The sequence below is a fragment of the Rhinatrema bivittatum genome, chromosome 6, assembly GCF_901001135.1.
Source record: "Rhinatrema bivittatum chromosome 6, aRhiBiv1.1, whole genome shotgun sequence".
NCBI lineage: Eukaryota > Metazoa > Chordata > Amphibia > Gymnophiona > Rhinatrematidae > Rhinatrema > Rhinatrema bivittatum.
Window position 1 is genome coordinate 5,124,689 of NC_042620.1, and position 21,689 is coordinate 5,146,377.

General features: G+C 46.4%; 1 protein-coding gene across 10 annotated transcripts in view; it reads left to right on the forward strand.

Moving 5' to 3' along the window:
• Positions 1 to 21,689, forward strand: part of DNAJB2 (DnaJ heat shock protein family (Hsp40) member B2) — a 497,647-nt gene that overhangs the window by 38,929 nt on the left and 437,029 nt on the right. For 8 of the 10 annotated variants that reach the window (XM_029604995.1, XM_029604997.1, XM_029604994.1 and 5 more), the window contains one exon: positions 7,376 to 7,485. The exons of the other annotated variants lie outside the window; for them this stretch is intronic. In XM_029604995.1, coding sequence (XP_029460855.1) covers positions 7,376 to 7,485 — 110 coding nt within the window. The remainder of the gene's footprint in view (positions 1 to 7,375; positions 7,486 to 21,689) is intronic. 10 annotated transcript variants of the gene reach the window in all.

Sequence of the window (21,689 nt, forward strand, 5' to 3'; positions counted from 1 at the left end):
CTGCACGGATTTGGGGCTGGGCCCTGAACCACTCAATGTTCCTCCGGGCCACTTATCTGGCAGGCATTCACAATGTAGTGGCGGATTGACTCAGTCGTCAATTCCAACCACACGAGTGGTCCCTGGATCCCTCAGTAGTGACCAAGATATTTCAGCATTGGGGGCAACCAACAATTTTTTATTTTATTTTATGTGCCCTATTGTAAACCGTTGTGACGAATCCTTCTTAACGACGGTATAGAAAAGATTTAAATAAATAAATATATCTCTTTGCGTCACATCTGAATCACAAAGTGGACAATTTCTGTTCTCTACACAAAACAGAAGAACCAGCCAGCCAAGGACGCCTTTGCTAGCCCTTGGAACTCAGGCCTTCTATATGCATATCCTCCAATACCACTCATAACCAAAACTCTAGTGAAGCTACAACAGGACAAGGGGTCCATGATACTCACTCATAGCCCCATATTGGCCTCAACAGGTATGGTTTCCCACACTTCTAGACCTCACAGTCAGGGATCCAATTCGTCTGGGAGTAGCTCCCACTCTCATAACTCAGGATCAGGGTCGGCTGCGCCATCCCAACCTTCAATCCCTTTCCCTGACAGCATGGATGTTGAAAGCTTGATTTTACAACCACTTAATCTTTCAACCAATGTATCTCAAGTGTTATCTTACAATGTTATTATTTACATATATAATTATCTGATCTTCTTTTTCCTTCTTAATCCACGTTATTGTTTCCCTGTTATATGTAACTGCTTTTCTGCACTATAGTTCAAATTGTAATGTTTATTATATTTACACCCCTGTTCTTTGTGAACCAGCATGATGGGACTTCTGTCTTGAATGTTGGTATATAAAAAAACTTAAATAAATAAATAAAATAAATAAGTGCTTATATCTTCACGCAAACCTTCCACACGAAAGAACTATTCTTTGAAATGGAAAAGATTCACTTTGTGGTGCAGGCAAAATAGTATTGATCCTTTCTCCTGCCCCACAACTTCTCTACTAGACCACTTATGGCATCTGGTAAATTCTGGTCTTCAGACATCATCTGTCAGAGTCCATTTAAGTGCTATCTCAGCTTACTATAACAAGATTGGAGATGCACCAATATCCATACAACCTCTTGTCAGCAGGTTTATGAGAGGTTTAACTCAACTCAAACCACCAATGCGGCCACCAGCCACAGAATGGGACCTGAATCTGGTCTTAACAAGGCTCATGCGTTCTCCTTTCAAACCCATGAATTCCTGTGATGTTAAATTTCTTACATGGAAGACTATCTTCCTCATAGCCATTACATCAGCTAGAAGGGTTAGTGAGTTACAAGCACTTGTCACGTACTCACCCTATACAAAATTCCTACATGACAGAGTGGTTCTCCGTACACATCCAAAATTCCTTCCCAAGGTAGTTACGGAATTCCACTTGAACCAATCCATAGTCTTGCCCACATTCTTTCCAAGACCTCATTCTCACTAAGGAGAACGGGCCTTACATACCTTGGGACTGTAAGCGTGCACTAGCATTTTACTGAGACCGCACGGCAGTCCACAGGAAATCCACGCAACTCTTTGTTTCTTATGATCCAAACAAACCAGGTAACGCAGTAGGTAAACATACTCTAACTGGTTAGCAGATTGCATACAGTTTTGCTATGAAAAAGCAGGCCTTTTTCTCCAAGGGCGAGTAAAGGCACATTCAGTACGAGCAATGTCAACCTCAGTAGCACACTATCGTTCAGTGCCAATTCTTGACATATGTAAAGCTGCAACATGGAGCTCTCTTCATACTTTTGCAGCTCATTACTGTTTGGACAAAGAAGGACGACAAGATTCAGCCTATGGACAATCTGTCTTAAAGAACTTGTTTCTAGTTTAATCCCAACTTCTTCTACATCCAACCTGCTGTGATTTTCGGCTGTCTCATTTTCAACAATGCTTCAATGTTGCTTCACTACAAAATGACTCAGCCTCTAGCTTGCTAATCACCCATATGTGAGGACTAGCATCCTGCTTGTCCTGGGATAAAGCAAAATTGCTTACCTTGTAATAGGTGTTATCCCAGGACAGCAGGATCTAGTCCTCACGAAACCCACCTGCCACCCCGCGGAGTTGGGTATGTTACCTTTTTATTTTATTTTTGCTAAAGCTTATTGCTACATACGAGACTGAAGAGAGACCCCTGTGGCAGAGAATATCATGGCATGCTCAGTGGCCTCACAGTGCTAGTCAAAAGTTTCTAGAAACTTTGACAGAAAGTTTTCCCGCAATAGGGCTCAGTCAGTGACGTCACCAATATGTGAGGACTACATCCTGCTGTCCTGGGATAACACCTATTAAAAGGTAAGCAATTTTGCTTTCCCTAAATAAACTTGATTAATAGCCGTTAATGGACTTCTCCTCCAATAGCTTATCCAAACCTTTTTTGTACCCAGCTACACTAACTACACTAACCACATCCTCTGGCAACGAATTCCAGAGCTTAATTGTGCGTTGAGTGAAAAAGAACTTTCTCCGATTAGTCTTAAATGTGCCACTTGCTAACTTCATGGAATGCCCCCTAGTCTTTCTACTATCCGAAAGAGTAAATAACCGATTCACATCTACTCGTTCAAGACCTCTCATGATCTTAAAGTCCTCTTATAATATCCCCCCTCAGCCGTCTCTTCTCCAAGTTGAACAGCCCTAACCTCTTCAGCCTTTCCTCATAGGGGAGCTGTTCCATCCACTTTAACATTTTGGTTGCCCTTCTCTGTACTTTCTCCATCTATTCCACTTGTGTAAGTATTTAGCCTCCTCATGACTGTACTGACCCCACATATATTTTGGTGGGCCAAACTTTGGAGGGAAGTTGATTTTAGACCCCTTATTTCCCAATATCCAGTCTTATCCAATGTATGTACCCTTACTTCTGTACCCCCCCATAGTATGGTGCTCTCTTTGTTCCCTCAGAATAGTACAGTTTTGTAAAATCTTTATTGTACATATCCCATGACAATCATTGTACCTCTACCGTGGTTTTTACTTTGTTCACATTATAAGGTTACTCACCGCCTGTACCTCATAATGGTAACTGTTCCTATCTGTTCTTCACTAACTCTCTTGATGTCCCAGCTGCTGCTTCTCCTTTTTCTTCTAGCCTGCTCCTCTTTTTTTCCCCTCTCCCTATTCATTGTACTTTCCAATCTTTTTCAGTTACTTGTAAACCGGCGTGATGTTCCCATGAATGTCGGTAAAAAAAAGTTTATAATAAATAAAAATTTTTTAAAACATCATGGTTGTCTCTAGTGTGTTACAAATACCTCACTCATTCACTCTGTCAAAGTCTCAAAAAGAAACTGCATAAAAGTTATCCAAGCACTTGCTCCCACTGTGGCTCCAGATACCTAGTTTTCAAGCCTTCTAGCAACAGACAGCAATCATCTGCTCACTGGCAGAACATGAGCTTCTGTACACAGATATTTATAAGAACATAAGAAATTGCCATGCTGGGTCAGACCAAGGGTCCATCAAGCCTAGCATCCTGTTTCCAACAGAGGCCAAAACCAGGCCACAAGAACCTGGCAATTACCCAAACACTAAAAAGATCCCATGCTACTGATGAAATTAATAGCAGTAGCTATTCCCTAAGTATAATTGATTAATAGCCATTAATGGACTTCTCCAAGAATTTTTATTTATTTAAAATCTTTTAATATACCGATACTCAAGATAAATATCTTATCGTACCGGTTTACAGCAAAACAGGGGTAACCAGTTATTTAGTATAAAGAAGAAGAAAGTTACAAAAAACAAGGTGATGCATTCGGGACAACTAAGAGGGAGAAAGAGTTAGCTTAACATAAAACTACTATAAAGTAAAGTATAAAGATAGGCAGCAGGAAGAGTCTTCAAATTCCCCCTGCACTGGTGCTGGGCAGCAACCCCAAGCCGGAACTGCAGTTATGAAGGGAAGAGGGGGCCAAGGCAGGAGTGGGGAAGACAGATAAACACTGTAGGGATTAAACAAAAAAGGTAATTCCTCTAATAATAGACAGAATCCTAAAAAGGAGAGGTGCACCCTTGCAACCCTATATCTTTCCTGGCACAGTGAAAACCTAGGGAGAAAGCCTGTTTCTTTATCAGAAAGAAACAAGGTAGGGAACATAAATTCATGCACTGCCTCATATAGCAGACAATTCCAGACCGTATCATATAATCTCAAAGCAGTGGACAGTTTTAAAACTAAGAGGCAGAGAGCAATGAAAGGAAGGCAAGAGAGAGATCACAGTAGAACAAAGGCCAGCGAAACCACGTAGCAAGGTAAAAAGGAAAAACACTCACCTGGAAAGCCTGGTCATTGCTCTGTATGGCCAATGCGCTAAAAACTGTCAGGCTCCCAAGATTGGGGAACACCATGGCCCTTAGCCAACTTCCTGTTTGAGTGTTTTAGACAATGACCACACCCAGATGACTCCCCAGGCAATCTTATGCATACTGAGGAAAACAGCTGTTTTGAGACCTATCACTTTAGGTTATTCGTAATTCATTATTTAGTATGTCATTTATTTTATTTATTGTTTTTATATACTGACATTCAATCTCAATTGAGATATCACACCGGTTTACATTCAGGTACTGTAGGTATTTCTCTATCCCCAGAGGGCTTACAATCTAAGTTTTTGTACCTGAGGCAATGTAGGGTAAAGTGACTTGCCCAAGGTCACAAGGAGTGACAGCAGGGCTTGAACCTTGGTCTCCTGGTTCATAGTCCACTGCTCTAACAACTAGGCTATTCCTCCTCCCTAAGCCTCTAGGCGTTTATTACCATAAGCCTTTAGGCGTTATTAGATATAAATTGCAACTAACAGTTCTTAACGGTACTTTTCAGAGAAACAACTAATCTAAACTGGCTGAAGCTAGCTATGGTCAGTGCTGCAGTAGTTTAGTATAGGTTATTCAGTTCATAGCTTTAAGGTAGTTCCTAGTAAATTCTGAAGGACCAGATCAATGCAGTAAAGCTGGACAGTGTGATATCAGAAACGTAGGCCAAGTAGGGCCTTCCAAAATTCTATATAACACAACCTCTGACAACCAAAGTGGAAATTTCACAAGAAATGAAACAAGAACTGCACTGCTGGGTAGATCCTTTTTTCCTTCAGGAGAGAGCATCATTCAGGCTACTTCTACAGCAAGTTGTGTTGGGACTGATGTCTCCACAAGGGATTGGGTGTCTACATGGGGCCTTTTTGATTTCAAGGAACTTAGTCATTCATAGACAATGTCAAATCAATCTCTAATTGAGAGTGATCACATACACTCTAACAACTTTCACTTGCCTCCTCCAAGGGAAAAGTATTCTCATTTAAACTGACCACTAAGAAGCCATAGGAAGCACAGGGTCATGGATTCTTTGCCAAGAGGCAATAAAGATGTTGGAATGGACATGCAAATATTGAGTTGTCCTACAAGCAACCTACTTTCCAGGGATATCCAACATGTTAACAGATTTCTTCAGTAGAGTTTTTCATCCACACACGCATGGTCTCTTCAACATAAGCAGCAGCCAACAATGAGGATTTCCAGCAATCAACTTTGTGGTAGAATGTTCTTCCCAACAAACTCGGGGCCTGATTTACTAAGGCTTTTCTTCTATTCTGTTTCTAGAAAAATGCTTAGTAAATGAGGCCCTCAGATCTGCTCAGGACACTTCTGCTTAGGTGATAGAATGGTACTAAAAAATGCTCAAAGACTGGGCCCGTCTGATCTTCATAGTTCCAGTTTAGCCCAGACAAATTTAGTTTGCGTGCTTGGTACCACTGTCTAATAGTCCTCTAATCTTTCGGACCAGATCTGTTCTTAACTCAAAGAAGGTTGTCTCTTTCCAAACCTTCCCTCCTTCAGGTTGATGGCTTGGATGTTGAGTGTTGAATCACCATATGGTCCTTACCCAAGGAGCCTGAGAACATAATAGGGTCTCCCAGGAAAGCATCAACTAGGAGAGCCTATGGTTTTAAATGAAACCTATTCTCCACATGATGTCAACACAGTTCTTGGATCTGTTTGCATATGAACCCAAAGAGTTACTTAGTTACTTGCTCTCTTTCTGCTTCAGGTCTTAGCACTTCATCAGTAAGTATACATCTTTGTGCCATAGCAGATTACCATGCTCAAATCGAGGGCAAGCCAATCTCCATTCATTTGTTAGTTTCCAAGTTCTTGAAAGGCTTATGGCATACTAAACCTCTAGTTTTAAAACCACCTTGACCTAAATGTGGTTCTACCTCAACTGATGAAACTGCCATTTGAACCAATGGAGTCTGCTTCTCTCAAGTTTCTAACATGGAATGTAATATCCCTTGTAGCAGTCATATCAGCCAGAGTCAGCAAGCTTCAGGCTTTAGCTCATTATCCTCCTTATATATGGTTCTTCCACAGTAGGTGGTGCTTGCACTCGCCCAAAGTTTCTACAAAAAGTAGTATTAGCTTTCCATATTAATCAAACTACTGTGTTACCTATGTTCTTCCTGAGGCCACATGTGCATCAAGATGAGAGCCCTTCATATCTTAGACTAAAAAAGCCTTGGGATATTGTCAGAGAACTGAGCCACATTGTCAGGCTTCTCATCTATTCATCTCTTACAATCCTAACAGAATCTGCATAGCCGTGGCCAAATGTACAGTTATTGATACCGTTAAGGCTCATTAAGTTGGAGCCATGGCTGAATCAGTGTGTCATCTGTGAGCCGTACTGCTTAAAAGACATCTGCAAAGCTGCAAAATGGTCATTGGTACACACCTTTGCATCTCATTAATGTCTGGACAGTCTCTGAGTGACAGGTTTGGACAAGTAATTTTGTGTAGTCTACTCTCCATGGTGGAATACAGGCTGCTTATTCAGTAAATGCTCTTCTGCAGTCCTCAGCTTGGGACTCCCATATGTCATGGCTAATTCAGCCCTGCTTGTTGACAGAGAAAACAAGTTTGCTTACAGTAAACAGTGTTCTCTGTAGACAGCAGGATGAATTAGCCAGGCTAAATAACTACCTGCCTCCCTGGAGAGTTGACTATCTAGTTAGAATTAGCTCTAAAATTGACCGAGGAGGCATTCAAGGCAATACCTGCATGGGATTTTCTGCACTTGCTCAATACAGAAGTAGTTCTACAAGCTTAGAAGGGTCTGATGGGTCCTGCCGGATGACATCACTCCCACGTGTCATGGTTAATTAATCCTGTTTTCTATGGAGAACCCTGTTTACGGTAAGCAAACTTGCTGTCCTGTTTGTCCACAGAGAAAAGGGATAGATGCACTTGAAAGATATTGTAATTGTACAATGCTCACCATTGGCATGCAGGCAGTTATTGATGGAAACCTCTTCCTCCAGGTACCGAAAGCAGGCTCTGCGGTGGCATCCAGACAAGAACCCAGAGAACAAGGAATTTGCTGAGCAAAAGTTTAAGGAAGTTGCAGAGGCATATGAAGTGCTCTCTGATGGTATGGAGATTCTCTACTTCAACACTGGTTTTCATTTCTCTTCCACGTTCTCTTAATTTCTTGTCTCCCTGTTACGCTTTTCCTTCATCTTTTTCTATTTTCATCTGTTTCATTTGTCTGACTTTTCCACTTCTTTTTCTGTCCCTCTTTGCTCTCACTATTCTCTTACTTTTATTCTTTTCCTGTCTTTCTGTCTATGGACCAAATACAGTAAAGGGTTAGTAGTTAAGAACTTAAGAATTAACTGTTTCCAACAGTGGCCAATTTATGTCACAAGTATCTGGCAAGATCTCAAACAGTAAATAGACCCTGTGCTGCTACCACACAGTGATAAATAGTGCTATTCCCAAAGACTACTTGGTTAACAAGTTTATAGACTTCTTCAGGAACTTTTCCAAACCTTTTTTAAACCCAGCTACGCTAACTGCCTTAACCACATCCTCCAACAGTGAATTCCAGTGCTTAATTGTTAAGAATTTTCTCTTGATTTTTTTTTTTGTTTTGAATGTGCTACTTACTAATTTCATGCAGTGCCTCCTCAGCTGTCTCTTTGCCAAGTTGAACAGCCCTATCTTCTTTAGCCTTTCTCACAGGGAAGCTGTTCCACCCCCTTTATCATTTTCCGTCGATATGCAGGGGCTGAATTAGCCATTTGGGTGGTGCCCTCTGGTGACACTGGGACCGGAACTGTCTCTCCATGCTATTAGAGCTTTTAGCTCTACCAGACATGTGAGGACATTCTCTGCAGATCCTAGGTCTGTTTTTGTCTATGCTCCTCACATATATTCTAGTCAGTTTTTTGCCATTATTTCCTCATTTGCTTTGGTGAACCTCACAACAGCACTTTTTCAGTGCTACTCTTCCATTAAGGGTTTCTGCAGAAGAGAGGAAAAAAAATCTGAAAAAGGACGATGGCCACCAAGAGAACTGCCAATGGCTTCAAGGCCTGCTCCTACATCCAGATAATGTCCCTGACTGACAGCCATGACAGGTGCTACTTCTGCTTGGGTCCTGAACATATTCAGGCCAACTGCTTTGCCTGAGGGGGCATGTCTGAGCCGCAAAATTGAAAGCGCTCCATCTCCATCTCCAACTGCACCACCATTCTTCCTTCTCTTTGGGAAGTGTCAAAAGTAAGTCTTCAAGGGCTGGCTTCATAAACGGAAGAGATTGAGTGGGGGAGAGCCGATCAAGCTTGATGCCACCTTGACACGCATCGATGTGAGGGGTTGAATGGCCTTCTAAGGCCAAGCACCAGAAGTCTTTGTTGCACACTATGCTGGTGCCTCCCAAGAAGTCCAAAACTTTGATGCAGGATTGCCACAAGCCTCCTAAACCTGACTTCAAATGCTCTGGGCACCTAGCATCAGATCTTCCAACACAAATGGCATTGAAACGCATAAGGCGTCACTACATGGAACCCTGAAGCAGCCTAACTTTGGTGCACCGGTGTGTCTGGATGCTGGACCTTCCTGCATCTTGACGAACCCAAAGCATGCATCGAAACTTTGATGCACAAATCAAGCCACCTTAAAACAGGTGCAAAAAGGAGTCGAGGAGCACAGATCAGTCAATGAAACAGGATGTAGGGATGCAGGCCACTCCCCAAGAGTAGGTTGGTCATTTCAGTGAGCTTGAATAATGAAACCTAATATATATTCTCTCCCTCCTCCCTCGCCTTGTTTGACAGCTTCCAAAGCCTCAAAGAGGGGGGCGACTATTGCTAGCCAGTATTAATGGGACACTCAGAGAAGGGGCTGCTTTTGAAATCATAAGGGCAGTGTTGCCCATTCAACGGTACACAGCTCCGGCTCTTTTGCGGGCAGACTCTACACTCCATGTCCTGCCTCCTCTGACCAGAGCCCTCCCAGTTCCTCAGACACTGTTACAGGGTGTATGTCTACAGATCCCAAAACCTATTTGCTCCTTTCTTCCACTACCTTACTACAAGTTGCTAGAGGGAGAACCTGTTCTTGTTTTGGAGGAAGATGCCCCTCCTTTGACCCCTGGCCAATGATCTCAGCAGGCTATGGAACAAATTATGGACATATGGAGGTAAAGAAGGTACAAGCTATTTCCTTCATTGGTGCCTGGATTTCCCACCAGCCTACTCTATCGTTCCTGCCTTGGTGGAATGGGTCATGCTTGGTGCCCCATTTTTTTCCCATTTCCCCTTCTTTTGACCCACTGTAGCTCGGTAGTGGGGAACATCAACCTACCCCCGCCTCTGGCTCTAACTCCACAAACCCATTCCAGGTCTCTTTCATCTGCATGATCGATCCTCTCTCCCCTGGGGAGTCCCAAAGCAGCTCAAGGGACATCATTTCTGATATGCCTCCTGGGCTGCCTGACCACACTTCTCAATCTGAAGACCTCACATACTCCCATTTTTTGTGGAAAAGATGGGTGCAGTGCCAAAGGTGAAAGTACGGAAGGATCCTGATTCTGGGTTGGAGGTCTTCCGGCATTTTAAAGATTCTAAGCATCCCATCAGAACAGTCTGCATTACACACATACACTGTTGGACACTGTACTCATGAAGATATGGGAGACACTTTTCTCAGAGTCCACCGTGGCATGGAAGCTGGACTTGAAATTTTTCATGTGGAAGGTTCTGGGATATGGAGTCATACAGCTGCCCTGCAATTCGCTGGTAATGGAATCTGCGATGAAGAGGGTGAATACTCCTTCAGGAAAGGACAATAGGCTGCTGCAGAGAAATAATGAATTGTGACTTTGAAAATTTACTTTGAGGGTATACTGGTTTGCAATAAACATACTGTCTGGAACAATCTGTATGTCATTTTAATCCACACAAATATGACCTTTTAGGGGGTTGAGTACTTTTGGAAGTTACTGTATCTACAAGTGTGTCCAGAACCACAAGCCATTCATTCAAGCAGAAAATGGAGAGCAGATATTGCCCACTCCCTTGCATGATGTGGAGGAGCAGTCTGCCATTTGCTGTGGTCAGTTTGAGACATTTGACATGATTGCCCACACATTGGCAACTTCAATAGGTGCTCGCTCACTGCATGACTTGGCTTCAGGCCATCAGCATTCGTAGGATGTACATGAAAAGATGGCGGACCCTACATAGCCTGGAAGACAATATCTTTGGGGAGAAACTCAGAAAAGATGTTTCAAATCAAAGAGCAAAATGTGGTGTGCAGTCCTTATTGATTACAGTGGACACGCAACCCTACTGCTAGATGATAGTGCTTCTCACACAAGAGATTGTACTACCCATAGGCAGCTGTACTGGCCATATTCACACAACCAATTGCCTCCCCTCCCCCTACCAGACAACAGCCCTAAGGGCCACCTTCGCGTGTACACTTGAGGGAACATTGCTGACAAACACCAGCAACCGCTAAAGTGGCATCATGTTTTTTACTTCCCCTGCCCAGAGCCGACTTCTTGAATGGAGGGAGATTCTAATTCGTCCTATCTACCTGGAGGCAAATCACCAACAATTGATGGGTATTGAGCATAATAGAACATTGGTTGCCTTCAATTCCATACATCGCTGTGCTGCCCACTGCCCCCCCCCCCCCCCATCCCACCCAGGTGGAGCTACTGACCCAAACGGTCCATCTACTCCTACACCAGGATGCAATTCAGGAGGTACTGACCCCTTTTACAAAGGTGGTTTTATTCCCAATATTTTCTAATACTGAAGAAAGCTGGGGCGGGGGGAGTTCCTTGACCCATATTGGATCTTCTTCGCAGGCTCAATTAACACTTTTGCTGGGAGAAATTCAGAATGCTCTCTCTGGCCATCATACTTCCCTTCTTCCAATGACTGGATGTGCTCCCTGGACCTCAAAGATGCTTATGCTCACATCCCCATACACCTGTCTTACTGGTAGTTCCTCTGCTTCAGGGTGGCCAATTGCCACTACCACTACAAAGTACTGCTATTTGAACTCTCATCTTCCCCATGGATCTTGATGAAATGCCTGGCAGTGGTTGCCGCTCACCTCAAATGTCAAGGAATTCAATTATTTCCCTAACAGGATGACTGGTTGTTGGTGATGCTGTCAAAGGACATCCTCTGCAGACGCACCCAGACCACTATCTACCTTCTCCCATTGTTAAGGTTCCTCATAAACTTCGAGAAGTCTGTCCTGAAAGCCACTCAATGCCTGCAATTCATTGGGGAAATTATAGACACTACTCAGGCGAGCGCATTCTTTCCTCCAGACAGGATTGCCACTCTCTGCAGGATGGTTAACGCACTTATGATATCGTCCCAAAGCACAGCTCGCCACCTGCTCAAGGTTCTAGGTCATCTAGTAGCAGCTATCCATTTGGTGCCTCTTAACATGCTTACATATGCACAGACTTCAATGGGGCTTAAGAACTCAATAGAACAAATGTCTTCAGCTGGGGAACTCACATGTTGCATTACAAGACTCAGGGTCTCTAGTCAGCTCAGGAGAGTCTATTATAGATCAACTTACTGGAGCTCAGAGTGATCCATCATGCCCATGTGAGCCTTCAGCCATGTTCTCAGAGGGAGAAATGTCATGATCCAGGTGGACAACCAAGTCACAATCTTCAGTGTAAAAAGATAAGGTGGTACTGTATCTTGGATCTTTTGGGAGACCTTATGCATCTGGCAACGGGCAGTTCAAAACAATGCCTCCTTGCAAGTGACCAGTTTGCCCGGCGTAGACAACACTGTGGTGGACAAACTTAGTCGAGCGTTCTGCCCACATGAATGGTCAATAGACCAATCCACGGTTGAGTGGCTTTTTCAAAGTTGAAGATCTTTGAGAGACCCCTTTGCAACAAAGGACAGTAAGCTCAACTACTTTTTCTCTGTAAGTCCCAGCCTGCAGTGGGATGCTCCAGACGCATTCCTCCTACCCTGGCGCGGAGATGTTGTTTGTTTTTCCACCAGTACCACTTACAGGACATACCATCCAGAATGTCATCTGGGTCCAGGCCAAAATGATACTGATAGCACCAGTGTGTCTCAGACACCCGTGGTTTGCTTATCTGGTGCAGTTCTCCATTAGACCTCCCATCAGACTCTTAACAGTCCATCCCTATTGACCCAGGAGGGCAGCAGTTTGTTACATCTCAAGCTACCATCGCTTCTTCTGGCAGTTTGGATGTTGAACACTCAGTCCTAGCGCACTTGTCCTTGCCGGATTTGATTCAGGAAGTTCTCCTCTCCACTAGGAAACCAGCCACAGCACAATTACTTTTTCAAATGGAGGCATCACGCATACTGGCGAACCCTGCGTGCCTTGAATCCTTTCACTTGCAGGCCACATCTTCTCCTAGTATATCTGCATTACTAGGCACAGGACAGACAACTTTCTCCCTCAGAGTTCACCTGAGTGCCATTGCAGTGTTTCACATGCTGGAGAATGGTGCTTATATTTTCCTTCATCCTTTAGTTTCCAAGTTCATGAAGGGCCTCCTGCACCTTTGGCTGCTGGTCAAGAAACCTCCTGCCCCTTGCGATATCAATGTGATGCTCACCTTGTTGATGAAGGCCCCCTTCAAGCCATTGGAATTGTCTTCTCTGAAGTACTTGACCTGGAAGGCTGTTACTTCTACACGCAGAGTGAATGAACTCCAAGCCTTAGTTCACCACCCCCTTATGTACATTTCTTATACCGCAAAATGGTCTTGGAATCACATCCCAGGTTCTTATCAAAAGAGGTGTCCGTTTTCCGCTTAAATCAGTCGATCACTCTGCGTACCTTCTACCCGAAACCCCATGTACAAGAAGGGGAGAAGTTACTGCATACACTCGATTGCAATAGAGCCCTGGCCTACTACAAACGCCATTCTTAGTCTCACAGGAAAACTCCTCAGTTGTTTTGTCTCTTAATGTCCGAATTGGTTGGGTATATGTTTCCAAATGGATGTCTTTTAACTAGATAACTAGTTGGATTCAACACTGTTACATGACAGCTGACCAGGAACTTATGGACCTATTATTTATTTATTTATTAAAGGCTTTTATATACCGACTTTCTTGATACAAATCAAATCAACTCTGTTTACATCGAACAAGCAGTAACTATAACCAACCAATAACAAGAGACAATTTGAAGGAGTATAAAGTTACATTATAACAAGGATGCGTTAACTTGGAGTAGGAAATAAGAAGGGGAACGAAGATAGAGTATAATATACAAGGGAGTATATGAGGGAGGCAAGGAGCCGTCCTTATGATAACTTATATACATGATTTAGCGCTTGTTTATTTACATGATTGCTGGGACAATTCTAAGTCAGGCTGTTGGACTAGCTGTTGGACTAGTGGACCTAGTCAGGGCTCATTAGATTTGTGTTACTGCTTACCTGAAAGATATTCCAATCGAGAATATCTGTAAAGCTGCCACCTGGTCATCTGTACATACATTCACTTCCCACCACAGTCTGGATGCCCTAGCTTCTATGGATGGTTTTAGTGGGGTTTGCTGTGCTACATCATACTGTGTCTAAGTAGTCTGCTCTCCATGGTGGAGTCTGGCTTGCTATATTAGAATGCTATGCTGCAATCCTTAGCTTGGGACTCCTTACAGATCATGGCTAATTCAGTCCTGCTTATCAACAGGGGAAAAAAGCAAGTTTGTTTACCATAAAGTATTTTCCGTAGATAAGATGAATTAGCCATGAAATGCGTGACTTCCTCCCTGGATAGCAGACTCATAATACTCTACTGCTTTTGGAACAGACTGAGGAGGTGCTAGTAATGACTCCTGAGCAGGAACTCCCACACGTCTGGTAGAGCTAAAAACTCAAAGGGGCCGATGCAAATCAGTGTGCTCAGCCGAGCGCACTGTATAACCTGCAGTCGGACTTGGGTTGAATAGGTGCTAATCAGTCCCCTAATGCAATAAGGAGATTAGCGCCTATTCAATGCACGTCCAACGCGGAGTGAATCTAATAGCGCTCATCACATGCAAATGCATGTGAATGAGGCTATTAGGCATTTACCGTACTCCAATGCAAAAAAAAAAAATGTGCGTCTCGGATGCACATTTAGCGATAAGCTATTAATACCTGCCTGGAGCAGGCATTAATAGCCGAGCTCATTTAAAACAAGTACAGAAAAGCAGAAAAAACTGCTCTCCTGTACTTCCTCCTACTCAATATCATTGCGATATTAAGTAGGAGGAAAAACTTAAAGAAACAAGTTTAACAAAACAAAACAAAAAAACACTTGACAGTTGGGTGCAGGAAACGGATGCTCAACTGACAAGCGTCCGTTTCCTGAACCCTTGGTGTCTGTTTTCCTAACTGACGGCCGGCCGAGTTAGGAAAACCGATCGGATTCTTGTTAGCAAGGAGGCACTAGAGGCGCGCAAGCGACCCTATCGCCTTCTTGCTAACGTGACCTAATTTAAATATTGCATGGCGCCCCCCTTGGGGGTGCCTGGGGCATGTTAAGAAAGCAGGCACTGACTGTTCAGCGCCCGCTTTCTATGCACATTTATTGCATCGGCCCCACATAGTTTGGAGAGATTTTTCTGCCCATTGCTGCCAGAGGGTTCCACCCACAGATCATCCTGTTACCTTTATGGTAAGCAGACTTGCTTTTTTGGTCTCTGTGATGGTTTGGTAGAGGTTCCTGCGTAGAAAAGGGGCTATGACTTTAAAAAACAAACAAACCATTTTTTCCTTGTCAGAGAATAACAGGGCTGAGAAACAGAGATCATTGTGGTTTAGGACTACAACCCCCATAATACCTTGCTTGACTGACTTTGACTGAGAGCCAGCAGGAACAAATGAGCATTGGGCGACAAACTTCTGTTTGGTAGCTGCTTCAGTGTATAAGAGGTTTTCTGCATGAGCAAGGAGAGCAGGCAGTCCCCAACAGGTCTTCACCAGCCCTAGCTATGGAAGAGAACAAGGCAACAGACGAGGACTCAGACTGACTGGACAAACTACTGCTTCAAGTTAAGTTAAATGCTATTATCCAGGAAGAGACTGTCTTACTTTAATTATCGAAGACAAGCTGATCTATGTGCAAGTCTGTTGATTAGTGATGTTGAAGAGAAAAAGAATGGGGAGATTACACTTAGATGAGCAACACTGAGAAGCCTACAAATGTGGGAGTTATAGATTCCTTTGCTAATAAATTATACTGTGACTCTGTAATAATCTAAACTCTTAGGGGCGGATTTTCAGAGCCCTGCTCGCCTAAATCTGCCCAAAACCGGGCGGATTTAGGCGAGCAGGGCCCTGCGCGCCGGTGAGCCTATTTTACATAGGCCTACCGGCGCGCGCAGAGCCCCGGGACTCGCGTAAGTCCCGGGGTTCTCCGAGGGGGGCGTGTCGGGGGGGGCGGGCCCGGTCGTCTCGGCGTTTCGGGGGCGTGTCGGCAGCGTTTTGGGGGTGGGTATGGGGGTGTGGCTACGGCCCGGGGCGGTCCGGGGGCGTGGCCGCGCCCTCCGTACCCGCCCCCAGGTCGCGGCCCGGCGCGCAGGAGGCCCGCTGGCGCGCAGGGATTTACTTCTCCCTCCGGGAGGCGTAAATCCCCGGAGAAAGGTAAGGGGGGGTGTAGACAGGGCTGGGTGGGTGGGTTAGATAGAGGAAGGGAGGGGAAGATGAGGGGAGGGCGTTAGAGGATTCCCTCCAAGGCCGCTCCGATTTCGGAGCGGCCTTGGAGGGAACGGGGGTAGGCAGCGCGGCTCGGCGCGCGCCGGCTATACAGAATTCATAGCCTTGCGCGCTCCGATCCAGGATTTTAGTGGATACGCGCGGCTCCGCGCGTATCCACTAAAATCCCGCGTACTTTTGTTTGCGCCTGGAGCAATTTCCTGTCAATGTGAGCACTGCTTCAGAGGATTGCAATTAACAGAACCTCCTTAACTGATAGTCTTTAGGAGAAACCACACGTTTGGGGATTGGAGTGTACCAATTTGCCTGCAGCTAATGAGGCTTTCTTAATTATCTGCTAGGAGCAATTGTGTAATGGGTTAAAGCTACTGTTGAAGAGGAATTCCAGCTAACATTGTCATAAGGAGATCTGTGAGTTGGGCTCAAGAGTCTGGTGCTGGAGGGTTTTGCAGTTTACACAGAATTAAAGAAATGGCCATTAGAAGAAACTGCAGATTTAAAGAAGTACATGGGAATAAACCCATTGGAGATGTATATGCTGGTATTAAAGTTAATGGAAGCTGTCTGTAACAAGTTTAAATGCTTCTTTCAGCTGTTAATCTGGTCTTGGGTCTAACAAGTGTCAAATTCAGCTTTGAAGCTAATTTAAATTCTCTAAACTCTGTGATGACTTGAAGGATTCTTAACCCTGTTGTGTGACTAAAAGAGAAGGAAATAGTTGTGCTCTAGTATATTCGACTAGTTGTGTGATAATTGGGAAAAACCAGGGATTTATAAAGGGTTTAGAATTATAAGGTCTCAAGCTTTAGGGAAGTGAAATTGGTTGCTGGGGTGATAGACCAAAGAGGAACCCATTATACATATAAGTATATCCCAGAGCTTTAGAAAAGGAATAACTCGGGGTATGATGAACTGACTGCCCTCATGCCTCTTCATTGCCAAACCCACCAGTTATCATGTCTCCTGTATAGAATCCAGCTGAAGACAGTGCCCCCTGGAGAACCAGATGCAGGCACATCACTATAGTCTCCCTTCTCTGTACCTTTTCCAATACAACTACCGGTCTCTTATTTGAGATGCAACTACCAGAACTGCCCACAGTACTCCAGGTGCGGCCTCACCATTTAGTTATTTATTCTATATTCTGCTTTTTGACACTTCAAAGCAGATTATATTCAGGCGCTGTAAATTAATTCCCTATCCCTAGAGAGTTTACAATCTAAGCTTGAACCATGGAGCAATTAAAAAAGCGTTGACATTCTCGATAATTCCTAATATTGTTTGCCTTTTGATTGCTGCCGCACAGTGAGCTGAGGCTTTCAAAGTATTAGCCACTAAGACATCCAGATACTTTATTTAAAGTTTTTCTATACCGACATTCGTTTTTAGACATCATATCGGTTTACATGTAACAATGTTTCAGCAACAGAGCTTTTCCTAATGTTTATCAAAATGTCACACTTTTAAAAGGCGACATAAGATGTAACATTCATATTAAAAATATAAAAACTGTGCATTACTTTTCCCCAAGTGCAATACTTTACATTTGTCCATATTAAATTTCATCTGCCATTTGAATACCCAGTTTTCGAGTCTTGCAAGGTCCTCCTGCAATTTTTCGCAATCCACTTGTGATTTAACAACTTGAAATAATTTTGTCGTCTACAAACTTGATCAACTCACTCATTCCCCTTTCCAGGTCATTTATAAATTATATTAAAAAGAAACAGTCCCAGTACATTGTGATGAATGCCATGGAAATGAACCCTTGGTGCTGTGGTGTAGTTGAAACAGCCTTGTGGGCAAACCTACAAGTCCTACACCAACAGCAGGCGAATGCACCCTAAAGCAGGACAGATTGGTGCTTGACCTATACCAGCTGCCTCGCCTACAGGTTGATCTTTTGGGTTCTGGCAGCCAGCAGGACTTAGATGGGTCCTTAGGGCGATGGAAGAGAACAGTGACCTGCTGGAGGCAGGCCAGGAGTCAAGCAAGTGCAGCAAGCAAGTGCATAGTCAAGTACAAGGCAAGAATCAGGTCCAGATGGCAGGCAAATGTGGTCAGGTCCAAGACTAAGTTCAGTATTAGGACAACAAGCCAAGGGAGGACAGGGACTGACAGACACTGGACAAAACTAGCAGGATGAGGCTGGATGAGACAGGCTGGCCAAGCAAAGTTGGAGAGGCAGGCTGGGCAGGGAAAGGCTGGATGAGAGAACACACGAACTCGGGAGCAACACGCTGTGCACAAGGCAGGAGACCCGTTGCTGAGGCGGCGTTAGGCACTCCAGGTTGAGCTTAAATAGTGAGGGCCTGCTTATGTCATCAGTAGTTCCCTGTACGTACCAGGATCAGTCCAGATGGTGGGTTATGTCCCCCGTCCAGCAGATGGAGTCAGAACAAAACTCGAGAGGAGGTCCTATATAACCTCAGCTCCCTTCCCTCAATCTTCAGTATCTTCTGACTCCAGCAGATGTGAGCAGGGGACTGGCAGTCCCCAGCACAGGGGCTTAGGCTTCTAGGTCTCTGTTTCTAGTTGTGAGGGATCAAGTTAAAAAAAAAAAAAAAAGAAAGTAATAGAATAAATATTAATAAAGAGAGAGTTGGAGGACAGGTAGGGCGGCAGAGCTTCTGCTGCTGGGGGAGCAGGGGGAACTTGGTGACAGGTCTGTGCCTTGTCTTTCTTTCCTGTGTTCCTTCTCCTTCTGTCCTTTCGGGGCTAGTCAGGGTAAGTGTTTATTTTTGGTCTGTTCGGTTTCTTTTTAGCAATCTCCGCTGGTACCTCGGATTTGCGCCGGATCCCGGGGGGTGCATATCAGTGATGCTGACAACCGCCCCCCCTCCCTACTCTGTTCACGCCGACCTGCGGCCCCGCGACATGCCATTCCCCGGGGCTGCTAGCCGCTGGGAGGTCAATTTCCTCAGCGGCTCCTTCGGGTCGGTTGGGGGGGCGATTCGCGCGCTCTGTCCGGCGGACGCAGGATTTCCCGCCGAGATTCTTGCTCCTGCCTCTCCCAGGGCCTGGTGATGCCGCGCATGGCGGCTTGTTCGGGCAGTGGCTGACAGGAGAGCCAGCTGTCGCGCGAGGGACTTTGCGCGAGCTGTCTCCCCGCGGGGGAAGACAGTGCTAGGCCGGGAGACGGCACAGGAGCCCGCGGGGATGACCACGCGGCTCTCAAGCGGCAGGCCCCGTTCCCGCTGAGCGCGGGAACGGTGGCCATTTTGTTTTCAGATGACGATGCCGGCTTGTCAGATCAGGACGCAGAGGGCCTGACCACAGCGGCGCCGCCGGTCCTAGCACCTTTTGGGCTTCAGGGGCAGAGCCATTCAGAAGGGACCCCGGTGGGCCCTTCCCTGGGGGTGCCTGCGTTTTCCCCGGAATTCGTGGTGCTTATGCATAGGGCTTTCCTCCAGAGCAGCAGTCTGCCCCTGGGATTTTCCATGGGGCCTTCCCCTTCCAAATTCCCGCGCTCGGCCTGCCCGCTGGGAGGGTTCTCCCCACGGGATAGTGGACAGCCATCGGGGGAGCAGCCAGGTCCTCCTCCCGACCCAGCGGGGGCTGCGAGTGGTTCGCACGCGGCTCCGGAGAAGGACCCACTCCCAGATCCAGCCGGGGATGACCCCACCTTGGCGCCCCAGGTGGAGGGTGACGATCCGAGGGTCCTTCGGATTTTCCAGTCGGATGAACTGGATGACCTGATCCCCCACATCCTGCGGGAGATGGATATCGATGCTCCTCTGGACCCGAGCCCACTGGAGCCCAAGGTAAGAAAGGGGGATCCCCTTCTGGCAGGCCTGCGGCCCATGGCTAAGGCCTTCCCTATGCATCCTAGCTTTTTGCAATTGATCTCCAGGGAGTGGGACACCCTGGAGGCCACGCTCAGGGTCAGTAGAGCGATGGAGAAGCTCTATCCACTCCCGGAGGAGTTCCTGGAGCTGTTAAGGGTCCCGGCAGTGGATTCAGTGGTCTCGGCGGTCACAAAGCATACAACTATTCCGGTGACGGGGGGCACGGCGCTGAAAGACCTGCAGGACAGGAAGTTGGAGGTCTACCTTAAGAGGATCTTCGAGGTTGCGGCGCTCGGGATGAGGGCGGCCATCTGTAGTTCCTTAGCACAACGCACAGGGCTGAGCTGGGTGCAACAACTTCTCACTTCCCAGGATTTACTAGCGGCCGAGGTGCAACAGGCGGACAGGTTGGAGGCTGTGGTGGCCTATGGTGCGGACGCGCTATATGACCTTCTCCGGGTCCTGGCTCGGACAATGGTGGTGGCAGTCTCGGCACGTCGCCTACTGTGGCTCCGCACCTGGTCAGCCGATGCCTCATCTAAGACTCGCCTAGGGTCGCTTCCGTTCAAGGGCAAGTTCCTCTTCGGAGAGGACCTGGATCAAATCATCAAGTCCCTCAACGAGAATGCAGTGCATAAGCTCCCGGAGGATAGGCCTCGCTCCACAAGGTCGTTCAGTTTCTCCAGAAACCGGAGACGGAACCAGCGTCGGTTCCGGCTTGCAAGACAGCAGCAGTCTCCTCGGGCCACCTCGTCTCGCTCTCGTACCTGGAACCGGTCCTTTCGAGGGCGCAGGCCCGGTAAGGAGGGCCAAGGGGCGAGCACCCCCTCTAAATCAGCACAATGATGCCAGGCCGACCCACGAGCCGTCCCCTCGGGTAGGGGGCCGGCTTGCTCTCTTCTACGAAGAGTGGGTCCAGATTACGTTGGATCAGTGGGTCCTGGATATCCTAAAACACGGCTACGTATTGCATTTTGTCCGCGCGCCCAGGGACAGGTTTCTCTTCTCACCGTGCGGGTCCCTACTCAAGCGAAGGGTGGTTCGGCAGACCCTCGACCGCCTCCTCTCTCGGGGGGGCGATAGTGCCGGTAGCCGCCTCCGAATTGGGTCGGGGACATTACTCCATCTATTTCGTGGTGCCCACGAAGGAGGGTACTTTCCGTCCCATCCTGGACCTCAAGACCGTCAACCGAGCTCTCAGAGTGCCCCGCTTTCGCATGGAAATTCTACGCTTGGTATTGGCGGCGGTTCATCAAGGAGAGTTCCTCGCTTCATTGGATCTCACGGAGGCCTACCTCCACATCCCGAACCACCGGGATTATCAGCGTTTCCTACACTTCAAGGTCCTGGGGCAGCATTTTCAGTTTCGAGCCTTGCCCTTCGGGTTGGCGACGGCACCGCGTGTCTTTACGAAGATAATGGTGGTAGTGGCGGTGGCACTGCATCGGGAAGGGATTCTGGTACACCCTTACCTGGACGATTGGCTCATTCGCGCAAAGTCGTGAAACGAGGCCTTACAAGCGGTGGACTGGGTGGTACAGCTGCTTCACTCTCTGGGATGGATAATCAACTACGGCAAGAGCAACCTGACTCCTTCTCAGTCGTTGAATTTTCTGGGCGCACGCTTCGACACGAGGGAGGGCAAGGTGTTCTTGCGGCAGGAGAGGGCCCTAGCTCTCAGGGAGCAGATCCTTCGCTTCATGACGCTCACGACAACTACGGCGTGGGATTACCTGCAGGTCCTGGGGACCATGGCTTCCACGATCGACCTGGTTCCATGGGCCTTTGCGCATCTGCGTCCTCTTCAGAAGGCATTGCTAT